This window comes from Agelaius phoeniceus, chromosome 16 (genome assembly GCF_051311805.1).
Source record: "Agelaius phoeniceus isolate bAgePho1 chromosome 16, bAgePho1.hap1, whole genome shotgun sequence".
NCBI classification, from domain to species: domain Eukaryota; kingdom Metazoa; phylum Chordata; class Aves; order Passeriformes; family Icteridae; genus Agelaius; species Agelaius phoeniceus.
Window position 1 is genome coordinate 7,677,473 of NC_135280.1, and position 12,603 is coordinate 7,690,075.

Below are 12,603 nucleotides of genomic sequence, written 5' to 3' on the forward strand. Positions count from 1 at the left end.
AAGCAGGTAAGCGGAGAGAAGAGACACTTATTCCTGCTGCTCCTACCCCAGCCCAGGTGGGCATACCCTACCTAATCCCGATTATTATGGGAATAAGACTGTCAAGACTAGACAGGGACATAAATTTTTCTTAGCAGTCCACAGAAGGCCCAAAATCACGAGTTAAACCCCCCCAAAATGATTGTTTCGGAACTTTCTGGTGACTGTAGCCAGTAGCGCCGTGCCAGGCTCAGCCGCAGCCAGGGCCCTGCCCTCACCCACCCACCGGGCACGGCCCAGCCCGGCCGCTTGTGCCTCAGCAGCTGCAGCCCCGGCTCGGCCCTGCACAGTGCTGCAGAACACGGCACGGACTGTGGAGTCTTCTCTGTGGGATTTTGGAATTTTGTGGGTGTCACGCTTTATGACCTAGCTACCAGAGGACTCTCTGGTCATGTGTCTGCTGCCTGCTTTCTGTATGATTCTGAAAACGCTCAAAGCCAAAGAGCACCGACTGCCGGCGCTCAGCCCCTCCCTGGCCTTGCGGGTGTGGCAGGAATCCGGGGGGTCCAGGGCCACTTCACTGTGCAGGATCCCTTCCCAAACCGAGACTGCCTTTAACCCCTCTCACCCTGGGGATGGAACGCGAGGGTGGAACCTGTCCCAGACACAGGAAGCAGCGCAAACCCCTGCCCCTTCGTGTTCCTTGCCCTGTCCTCCCGCAGACTGCCCCACAATGGAACTTGACACAAGTTACTCACATACCCTGTTATCCCCTTCTGCCTCCTCTGCTCAGGATCCCTCTCAGATCCCCCCCACCTTCCCTGCTCCTTCACCACCCCAGCCTCTCTCCCGTCCATCTGAATATCCTGTTGTACTACCTGCTAACCACCCTGCTAACGTCTATGCCACCAGAGGCACCATGATGCCTCAACGTTCCCCCTTCAACTCCACTCCACCACTCCTGACTACAACTCCCAGCATGCCTCAGGCCACGCCCCCAGGGAGACAGAGCCACGCCCACCATGGTCCCGGAAGCGCTGCTCTCCAACATGGCCGTGCTCCTTCCCCATGGCTGTGCCCAGACCAGAGCACCAGCTCTGCCTTTACCCTTCCAGCAATAACAACACTGTGCTTGCATCCTCACCCCTCCTCAGAAGAAAACCTAATCCCTTCTAGAGCCAGTGATTCCATTGATCCGTGGCAGAAGAGCCAGATGAGTATGGTAAAGAACAGAAGGGGAAAGGCTGGTCTTACATGGGAACCTCGAGCCTACAGGGAAATACAAAGACTATGTAAGGCTGCCAAAAACTATGGACAGGCTTCTCCTTTCTTCAGCAGTCTAATGCAAGCTGCTTTCACTGCATATCTTTTAACCCCTCATGACTTAAAGCATGTGATGACTGTGCTGCTGTCTCCAGCTGAATTCACCCTGTGGGAAATGGGGTGGAGGAGGCTGTTAAATCAATTGTTGCTTATTAAATCAATTGTTGCTTCACTATGCTGAAGACCAGGCAGGCACAGGCAGTGCTAACACAGAACACTCAGCTGGGGAGGGATCACATACCCAGCCCCATGATTAGGCTACAAACCTCCCAAAGCCAGCGCTTGATGATATTAAAAATGCAGCAAGGAAAGCACTCATGCAAATGCCTGATGGTAACACACCTGCTCCAGACTTTGTAGATATAAAGTGAAAGCCTAGTAAACCATGAATAAAGCTAAAGTTTTGGCTCCCCTTCACCAGAATCATCCACAAGAAATCGTTTATCATTATATGGATAATATACTTACTGCAGCTGAAAATGATCCATCTTTACATTCAACTTTGAAAGCCACCATCACAGCCACCCAACAAGCTGGACTGACCATTGCAGAGGAAAAGATACAGCAAACATCACCCTAGAAATATTTGGGACTTAAAATTCTCTCTCAGACTGTTACAAACCATTAATTGAATTAAGCATTTGCTAAAGATCATTAATAAAGATTTAGTCCTGTTGTTTGTTTTGTTACATGCCTTTTTAATTTGGTAACTGATTCTGCTTATTTTACAGGTGTCATTGAGATAGCTGAAAATTCATTCCGAGAGTTACTAATGATCAGTTATACTCCTTGCCGAAAACTTTAATTTTTATTCCTTCTCAGAAACAGCATCCCTGGTTTGTCATGTATGTATGTTCTCATTCTTCTTTGCCAAGATTCTAACAGAAGGTGATAAACAAGCTACACCCCTGCACTAACACATGTTGTCACTACATGCCCTGACTGCCAGAAATATTCTCTGCTGTCTATTGGGGCAGGAGTAAATCCTTGAGGGCTTCACAGTTTGCAGATTTGGGAAAGCAGTGTGACCCATTATGTGTCTTTTGGTTGCTTTAAATGTATACATGTTTCCATAGAAGATTCTCAGGAGCAATCTTTGCCTCTGCTCACAAAGGTGAAACACCAAAAGATGTTATTAAACATTTCCTACAAGCATTTTCAATTCTAGGCATCCCACAAGAAATAAAAACAGATCATGGGCCTGCCTATGTCTTTTACCCCTTGTCTCATGTCTTCAGTTGTAGCTGTTTATTCTCACATCTTTGATGCACAGATTTCAGCATTGGTCACATTTTATTCCTCAAGAAAAGTTACTTATTCAAAATTTGAACTATTGTCTTATTCCTTAGTAGAACCTTATACAGTAATATTTAATCTGCCCAACAGGCAAATGAGTTCAAATACCCAGAGCTTAACACAACTTAATCTTTTCAGTGGTGTCTGCCAACATAAATAATTTGGATGCAGATTTCCCCCCCCAAAGAGTTATTTTGTCAAAAGCAGCAGAAATTTATGGTGTTCTGCACAATCTTTGGACATTGTGCAGAGAAACACTGACCACTTGTAAACAATCCTTAATCACTTAGGAAGATGTTTCTCCTTTCTCAGTCTGCTCTAATTCTCTGATTTAGCTGTAACTTGCATATTTCGGAGCATTACAATGACAAAATCTACACAATAGCCTATGAGAGAAAGAGGAGGGACATAATATTTAGGAATATTTAGGGAAATGATATTCAAGACTGACAAGATGAAACACATTTGGAAAGTGGGATTCCCAAGTTCTCTACAAAAATGTCCTCCAAGAATGCTGTGAGAACCTTCCAAGTTTTTAGCACTTTCTCACCTGCAAATGTAGAGGTGAAAATGAAGACAGAAAACTGAGGAAAAGACCCAATAATGGCAAAGTTCTCAGAATGAGAAGTGAGGCTCAGAATGATTATTCCTGATTTAATACCATTTGCTTTGCTCAGTGATCATCAACACCAAGAGTGCAGATAAATAACATTTTCCTCACCTTTCTGCTGTGGACAGGAGAGATCAGGAGCTGCTGGGGGAGATCCTCTTCATTCATTCCACTCACCTCTTAGGACATGTTTCCCATATGAGGCACTGTAAGGATCAGCTGTTCCCTGGAGATGTGAAACCTGGAAACTCCTTCATAAAGGTTTTGGAGTGAAACTCTTCTGACTTTATTGCTCACCTCTTCTGGAGTAACGAGAACAGAATGTGGCACAAAACAGACCAAGCAGCAAATTCTTCCTGTGGAGTAACTTTTTTCTTGTAATCATTTACACCATTGTTAATTGTGCGTCATTTGCACCTTAACCTAAAGCACTTTTCCCTCCAGTTTAACCATTTAAGTACATCACAAATTGATCATGATGAAGAGAAGCATTAAAAAGAAATGCATTTTCCCTTCCACTCTGAAAGAATTTGAGAATATTACAGTGGTAGGTTTTGGATGTTAATTAATTGCTGATACCCACCTCAGGACAAACATATCTTCTTAAAAATTTCTCATTTATTTGTAATTTTCAAAGCCTTGTAGTTTCACCCATTTTTTAAAGGAAGATGTTTATACAAATTGTAATAAAAAAAATTAGACCTCTGTATGCACCTGAGTCTTTCTCCCATTCCACACTTTGAGTCACTTGCACTTCCTTCCTTCTGAAAATTTGTAGGTTGATGGCAAAAGTGGTTCCAATACCGCATATCCTCAAGAACGTTTTCTCCTTTTTCTTCCACAGTTTGTTTTTCCTGATGTTCTCCTTCTGCTCTGGGTCATGACAACCCGCTCTGTGTCTTGTGTCATGGAGAATTTCTCTCCACATTTTCCAGATCACTCTTGCTCTTTTTATACCTTTGCCCACTCTTTGTTCTTTAGAACCTTTCTCTGGATTTTCCCAGTAGCTGTCTTTGGCAGCTCCCGAACAAACTCCACCTGAAAGGCAAAAATGCTCCCTGTAGCAAAATAACTTGTGGGTAATTTTCCAGGTGCAACAAAAGATTGTGAAAACACTTTTAGCCCAGGATAGCTGGGGGTAAACATGGGAAGCTGCACAATCAGGGCTGAAATGGTGAAATTCCTTACTACACCTTGTAGCTACTGCACAGACAGTACTTGCAGGGAGATGTACCACGATCTCTAGGAGCTGAGTGCTTCAGCTTTCAGGACAGGGAGTTCCTGGTGTCTTTCCTAGTGAGAAGAGATGGATTCCAATCCACTGATGCTAGCAGGAACTTTTGTTTTGATTTAACTATCTGTCAGAGGAGAGCTCAAGGTAGAGCTGGTTCGAATGGAATGCCTTGCCCATTTGAGCTGCTGTGAAAACTCCAGCATTCCATGAAAGCAAGACTGGGCCCTCATGAAGTAAAATTTCACGACCATTGCCTCCCCCTGGGTCCATTCTAGCACACACAGCCAACTCAAGGCTGCAGCTGCATCAAACCCTGTCATCTCCTTTTATTTTATCTAACTCTGGCTGGAGTGTTTGTCAGAAAGGGGTTGAAAAAGAGCTGAGGTGGGACAAAAAATGCACAACTTCAGGTACAATGAGAGAACCTGTCTTTCTGGGCTGTACTCACCTTCCTTGGATACTTGTATGGTGCAGTCACCTTCTTGACATGTTGTTGAAGCTCATGTATTAATTTTTCTGGATCATGTGATACAAAAGCAGGAGCTAAAACAACGAAAGCTTTGACCACCTGTGCCACAAAAATGAAGGGGTTCCATTAACTTCCAAAGGTGGCAATAAGGGAATAATTTTTTTGTGAAAAGTGAATGTCAAAATTCAGAATGCCAAATCTTTTTCTTTATTTTCCCTTTTCATAAGCTGTTTTTTTATCAACTGCTGTGCTATGAAGGACTCATTCTGGAGCAGAGAATGTTTTGCTATTTTCCACTTTTTTTGTAACTTTATACATTATTAAACTTTCAAGAAGTTCTAGTACAGAAAATAAAGAGAGATTAAAATCTTGTCCCAGTTGCTCAAAGAAATGTTGCAAAGTTGGAAAAATATAAAGCAAAAATTCAACATTGGATATCATTGCCACCATATGCTTAGTAGTGAATGAGAAATAATCAAAATTTCATTGCTTAGGCAAAAAGATCATATGATTAGTCTGAAAAACTAATTTTTTTCCCCACATAAAAATCTGCAAAGAAATAATTCTGAAATTGTAAGATCTGTCAGGGTATGGATGTTAAAAATGTTTATTCCCACCTAATTTCAAAAATCTGCAACACTGAATTCCAAGGAAGCCTGGTACATATAAGGAAGTTGATACATAGTAGAAAGGGTATTTATTTTACATTTTTTCCCTATTTTGCTTTACCTCCCCTCGCACTGGGTCGGGACTGCTGACAACGGCTGCCTCCACCACTGCTGGGTGCTCTATCAATGCACTCTCCACTTCAACGGGGCCAATGCGGTACCTGGGGAGCACAGAGACAGCTCAGCCCAGCAGCAGGGACCAGTCCTTGGGCTTTCCAGGCTGCATTTCATCAGGCAAATCTGAAAGGAAATGCCTTACCCAGCAGAGTTAATGATATCATCAGCTCTTCCAACAAACCAGATATATCCCTCTTCATCCATAAAGCCTCTGTCTCCAGTGAGATAAAAATCTCCTCGCACAGAGGCAGCAGTTTTCTCTGGATTATCCTGGCAACAATCAAATATTTCCAAAAAGTTATCTTATTGTTAGTGAATTGTAATGCATTTCCTTAGCAGTGATGCTAAAAATGAACAAAAAATTGTACTCAAAATGAGTGTGTTCAGTACTGCTTTATATTTTCACTGAGGTGTCACTACCTCAGAGCCGTATGATCCTCTACATGTGAGGGTTTTGTGCTGTAGCTTGTGTTTGTGCTGTTGGTCTGGTGTACATGTTGTGTGTGACAGGCATCTGTACAAAGGTTTCTCTGACTGCAGTGCCTGAGGGAATGGGGGTACCTCTGACAGTGGTATGAGGGAATAAAATACCTGTGCCTTGGAAAGCCTCCCTGAGCTTCTGGTGTGTAAGAGTAGAATTTATGGGCTATCCTTCAATAATGTTTAAACAAAGATAAGAACGGAATAGAGGGAAAAGAGTGATGCTCTGAACATGAAGGGCATGGCACATATCTGGAACAAGGTATCCCCTGGTTCATGTTGCATTTTGAAGCTACACTCTGTCAGTCAGTCTGTTCCTGAACCTATGCACTGATGAGGCTCAAAGTCCTCAAGTAACCCAGTGAGACTTTCTGAGGATCCTGCATGGAATTCTGCTCCTGGCAGCCCTTTGCCCTGGGTCTCTCCCGAGTCCCTCAGCAGACACAGCCACAGCGAGTCAGGCTCACCAAGTACTCGGAGAACAGACAGAAGGGCCGGGTGGGTTTCACTCGGACAGCAATGGTGCCCTCTTCTCCTTGAGGCACAACAGCCCCCTGCTCATCTACGATCTGCAGAAAGGACAGACACAGCAGGGCTGCTTTGATCAGCTCACAGGAACATCTGCTGCAGCCCAGTGCAGGGCACAGAAGGGACACAGCACTGCCTTACTCTTCTACCCACAACTGCCACATACCTGCACATCATAAGGGGGAACAGGTTTTCCCAAAGAGCCAGGTTTAATTTTCATTCCTTTCATATTGGCACAGATTGTCACCTGCAGAAAAGATTTTTTAAAGATTTTTTAAAAATTGTTGCAATGTCTTGTAAATTTTATTATTGTTTGCATTAGACAGGGCTCCTCTTTGTAACTTTGTTGTGACAAGGGCTGAATCAGGACCAAAGCACTGTGGTTCTCAAGAACATCAGAGTCTGGGATGTGAGCTGCTTTAATATTTTTCATTAAAACCTCACACAGGACAAATTGATACCCAGAGCAAATAATCTATTTTAGTTTTGCTTTTGAAGTAAAGATGGTGAAGGGTTTTAATACCAGTAATTAAATTTATTGCAAACGTACTGTTTCGGTCTGGCCATATCCTTCATGGATATCCACCCCTGTCTGGATTTTCCACTTTGCCAACACTTCAGGATTGAGTGCTTCCCCTCCAGTTACACAGTGCTTCAGACTCGGGAATTTGTAGCTTGAGAGGAAGAGCAAATGAAATAATTCTCTTAACTCTTGCAAAGCACAGTAAATAGACTTAACTGAACAGCCTCCCTCAGCTTTCCAAGGAAGTACACCTAAAACTTCACAAGCTCCTTTGGAAATGACAATCATCACCCTGTTATGCACACCTTGACTAGAATCCTAGACTGCTTGAGTTGCCACTGAAGATGATGTGGTTTATCTCTGTGGCAATAGAAGTAGGTTTTTCTGCTGAAAATGCATGAGAAAAAGTGTTTCCTTGGGAGAGCTGACATAAAAGGAGGAATCTGAACAAGCACATCAAATGTGTATGGAAAGCTCAGTTATGTGCCAACATCTAAGCTCAGATATAACACAGAGAATTTTCTAGAGCAAAAGGAAGGATGAATAGATACACAGAGGCTCAACTCTGCTAAACCTGGATTGGCTTTTGGAAGGATGAAAGACCTGTGTGACAAGAATGAGTACATTACCAAAGATGTGAAAACTCCTTGCAAACCACTTCTCACAAGCTGGGTATTTTACAGAGTAACAAGACAGGAAGAACAGCTGCCAAATAACTCTCAGCATGTGGAACTCCTCTAACTGCTCCCTTCATTCTCAAGTGTGTGAGAACAACTCCATGGTGCACCAGTAACTCCCTGATCCAATGCTGCCTAAAACATTGACTTAAATTGAACTGTGAAGCCTAAGTTCAGAGGAAGTGACAGCTTAAAAAAAATCTCCTTTGTTTCCTCTGTGCTGTCTGTTCAAAGACCCAGCCCTGAAGCCCATTAGCCTATGGTGTGGCTAATTCTTCTCACATTTGAAAATGGAGAGTGTTCTTTACTGAGAGCAAGCTTTGCTAATTAGGTTTCCTTGAACTGAAAAAGAGAATTGAGGAACCTAAGGAACTAAGCATGCAGAGCTATCCCAGCATTATACTCCAGCCTCCCTCCCCTCCCTGCTGTACCTGCTCACATCATGTTTGACCAGCATGAGGAAGGCAGTGGGAGCTGTGCAGAAGGTGGTGATGGGATATCTTGAGAGAGTCTAGAAAAATAGGAAATTACTGTGCTGAAAAGAAAGTGTGATGCTGGGTATGACCTTATGAATGTGCATGTGGTTAACAAAAGAGGCCAATTTTGAGGGGCATCAATCAGTTGATTGGTTTAAAGTGCCTTAAGGGAAGAACAGGCACTCTGGCAACTCACTGAAAATTCAGGGAAACAGAGCCTTAATTCAGGTTTATGCCATATTCTGAATACTGGCCCACCCTCAGCCTGCCCCCAAGGCAGCTGGAAGTCCATACCTGAAGTGAGGTTTAGATTCAATATTGGGCAATACAGCAGTGATCCCAAGATCTTTATATCCTGCATCTTTATCCAATTGTCTTCTACACTCGAACAATGACACATGGCTTAACCAGGAGGGAAAACATTTGTTCCTTGAGTTTAATGGGCACCAAATGGAAGGATGATTCCTTGGGATGTGGGAAGTACTATCCCTGCTGCTACTAAGCAATGGCGTCCATGGACTGGAGCCCAGTTTGTTTCCTTCACTTTTGTGAAATGGAAATAAATATCACAGTATAAAATGTTAAGCTTACCTCTGCAATAACTTCTGGTTTAAACTGTGGCATATTGTGTACAAAGACACAGGATCCACAGATCCATGGTGCAAAAAGACTGCTCCAAGCTGCTTTTACCCAGCCAGTATCAGAGGTGTTCCACATTATATCTGAAGGAGTCAATTTCATCCAATACCTGATTAAAAAGCAGAGATGAAAGAAATGCTGCAGAGAATGTGAGAGACTCAGACCCAGGTCACAGCAGGAGGCTTCCATTAGAAGATGTGGTGTCAGCAAATGGGGCTCTGTAGAAAGTTTCAGAGAGTTGAAGAGTCTTAAATATTCTCTGATTTCCCTTCCTTCCCTCCTGCTTAATGTTTTGAGCATTTATTTTTCTTGTGAGCAGTGCAAGACATCTTCATCTTGAGTTGCAGAATCTGGATCTAGAGCAGAACCCAAACAGATCATGTGGAATAGGCTTTCCCTACCCAGTGCAGTTGAGACATCAGCTAAGTCACAACTCATTTCTCCAGGAAACTAAACAAGTTACTTTTCTGGCCCCTTGATCACCAGCTTCCAACTCAGAATGCTTTGGGAAAAGTATCCTTTAATTTTCAAGATGAGGAAGAAGCAAGATCCTACAGTCATGCAATGCCTGCATTTACTGGAATGTTATGGCCTCATGTTCAGTTCAATGCTGATCACAGCACTTAATCAGGACCCTGGGAGGAACAACAAGGAAATACCTGCCACTGACTGCAAATCCAATGCCATAACTGCTGTGGGACTGCAGCACCATTTTTGGGAAGCCCGTAGTTCCACTGGTAAAATAGATCAGCATTGGGTCTTGACATCTTGTCTTGACACACTGATGGTCAGCAGATGCAACCCTTCAGAAGAAATTATGTATTCCAGTCACTATGTGCAGTTTTCCACCAGGGCAACAGCATTTTTATAGTTTAGGAGTTCAACAGGAAAATTGGCCAAAGTGAATGATCTCACAAAATAAGTGGTAACACAGGTAAGAACAGTTAGAGAACACATTTTGCTTGTAATGAGTATGCCCTGTATGCCAGAACTTTTAAGATATGAGCACCTACAGAATATTTCAGTGACTTTGTCTGCAACTGTTTTAGCAAGGGCACTCCAGGTGCTGATTATGGAGCAGCAACCAGAAACCAATGAGCAAAAACCAGCCCCCACTTGAAATCAGCTAAGGTTATTACACCAAGTACATTGATCTTATTACAAATAGTAGGTCATTAATGTTCAAGAGACTGATGGACAATTCAGATTCTTTGAGCTACCAGGATAGTATAGGAAAGAAAGAACTGAGCACCAAGAGCTGGCAATGGTATTTTCCCATTTAATCAAGAGCCATTAGAATGGGCTCTGGCAGACAAGCTCTTAACAATTGTTTAGAACTCTGTGTGCTTGTCTGGTGATTACAGTAGAAGCAGAGAGCTTCTAAAAACTGGCAGGCTGCGAAGTGAAGCTGAAGGACATGAACTAAGCTCCCAAAACCTGGATTGGACGAACCTCTACCAGTATAGTCAGAAATCAGGGAGTTGACAGAGGGGTGCAAAAATGTAACTTACTTGTGTTTTGAAAATTACTCCCACAACTCAGCAATGTCTCTTGAATGATACAGCTCCCTCCACCTCAAAGAACTGGAAAGAAAAGAGCTGGATACTCACGCAAGGAGTTCTTTGAAGTTCAGCCACCCATCCCTGCTCCCTTGACCTACAATGAGTTTACTTTTCAGGAACTGGCTGCCAGACAGGACAGATTCCACTGCAGGTGCCAGCGTGTCATTGGTAACAATGCACTTGGCCTTTGAAGCCTGGAGTCGGTATAAGATGTCTTTGGCTGTTAGTTGGGATGTTCCTGGAATAAGGACAATTCCTGGAAAAAAGCAAGAGGCAATTGAGAAAACTCAGCATTTCTCAAAACTACTTGATTATGTCTCTCTGTTGATGCTGATTGTATTCATCATGGATGTTTCTCAGTTTAAAAGCTGAGTAAAATAGATCTATTGAATTATTAATGACACTAATTCTATAAGTTCTTCCATTATAAATTCAGCTCCCTTCCAATGTATGTGGTCAAGTGTGGCCTTTGGTTGCAGCCATTCAGCCCTCGCTGGCTGAATTGACTGATTTTGACTGGACCATGTCTGGCCCTGTGCTTCCTGTGTGGGTTCTGCCAATTCTCCTTCTAGGCAAAAGAGCAGCTGTAGAGGCCCCAAGAGAATTTTCCTGTTTGCATTTTCTTCACCCTAATCTAAGAGATGGCTTGTGGGCTCTGTTTGCTTTCTGTCTGCACCCACCGAGTCCGTGAGTCACTCACCTGCTCGCATGCAGGCCACATTCAGGAGCCACCACTCAGGAACACGAGGCAGAATTGCTACAATTCTGTCTCCTCTCTGCAAACCACAGGCCTCAGAAAGGACATTGGCTGTCTTCTTGGACAGAGAGCCCAACTCCTCAAAGCTCCACTTCACCTCCTCTCCCTTATCACTGACCCACCAAAAAGCTGGATTTGCTGGTTTTCTTCCATCCTACAACATGCAAGCAGATATTAAACTAAGACAAACTTTAAAAGGTTTCACTTCAATATAAATCACCCTTGGCAACTCCTTTCTTGAAGTGATACCCATCTTTCTGACAAACAAAATAAAATGGTGCTAGTACTATCCAGTACCATTAAAAAAATTGTATCATTTGAGATTTGCTCCACCATGTCCTGGTTTTGACTGGGATAGAGTAAGCACTGCTTAGCAACAACTAAGTCAAGGAATTTCCAGTTTTTCACACTCTGCCAACAAGTTGGTGCATAAAACTTGGAGAGATCACAGACAGGACAGCTGACCTGAACTGTCCAAAGGGATATTCCAGCCACAGGAGGTCCTGCTCAGTTTATACCCTGGTGGGAAGTTGGTTGAGAGGTGCCAATCGCTGTTTGGGGACAGGCTGGGTGTCTATCAGGGGGCAGGGGGAAATTGTGTTGGGCATCATGCATCTTTTCTGGGTTTTCTTTGTTCCTTTCTCTTTTTTTGTTATCTCCCTTTTCATCACTACTATTTCTACTAATACTTCTACAATAGTGATAATTATTATTAATATTCTTTTTATTACTATATTTTATTTCAATTCTTAATCTGTTTGTTCCTCCACCCATGGGTTTTACCGTTTTTTCCTCCTGATTCTCCTCCCCATCCCATTGGATGTTTGTGTATGTGTGTGTGTGAGATCCAGGGGCTCTGTGGTTCTCAGCTAACAGCTGGGGTTAAACTACAATTCAATGTCTATAAAATAAAAGACAAATACTACCTTTTCCAGTCGTGCCCACTCATCTAAGACATCACTTGCAAAGTTGAAATATTCTGGCACTTCCTTTTTACCCTGATTTACAGATTCATAGTGGGAAGTAATCTGAAATGTAAGAAGCCGGTTGTTTCCATGGAATGTTCTGGAAGGTGACCTGAGAATCCACAAACACTGTGGAATCCAGGATTTAAGAAATGTTCTCATGATAAATGATGTTTTATCAGATGGTGAGGGGAAGGAATCAGGTGTACATCTAAGGAATCAGTCACCTGGAATGAAAGAAAAGACATTTAAACCAGACAGTTATTGGATGCTGTCTAGTTTCTGATGCTGGGTGAACTA

At 43.0% G+C, this 12,603-nt stretch overlaps 1 protein-coding gene across 1 annotated transcript; it reads right to left on the reverse strand.

The window, feature by feature from the left end:
- Positions 1-4,144: 4,144 nt before the first annotated feature.
- Positions 4,145-12,543, reverse strand: LOC129127191 (acyl-coenzyme A synthetase ACSM3, mitochondrial-like). The gene is given in 13 exon segments (XM_054643654.2): positions 4,145-4,246; positions 4,891-5,010; positions 5,641-5,740; positions 5,839-5,966; positions 6,644-6,745; positions 6,871-6,951; positions 7,255-7,378; positions 8,336-8,415; positions 8,972-9,128; positions 9,679-9,822; positions 10,630-10,837; positions 11,282-11,492; positions 12,265-12,543. Coding segments are annotated over 13 exon segments (1,758 nt in total). The 5' UTR covers positions 12,466-12,543.
- Positions 12,544-12,603: the final 60 nt, after the last annotated feature.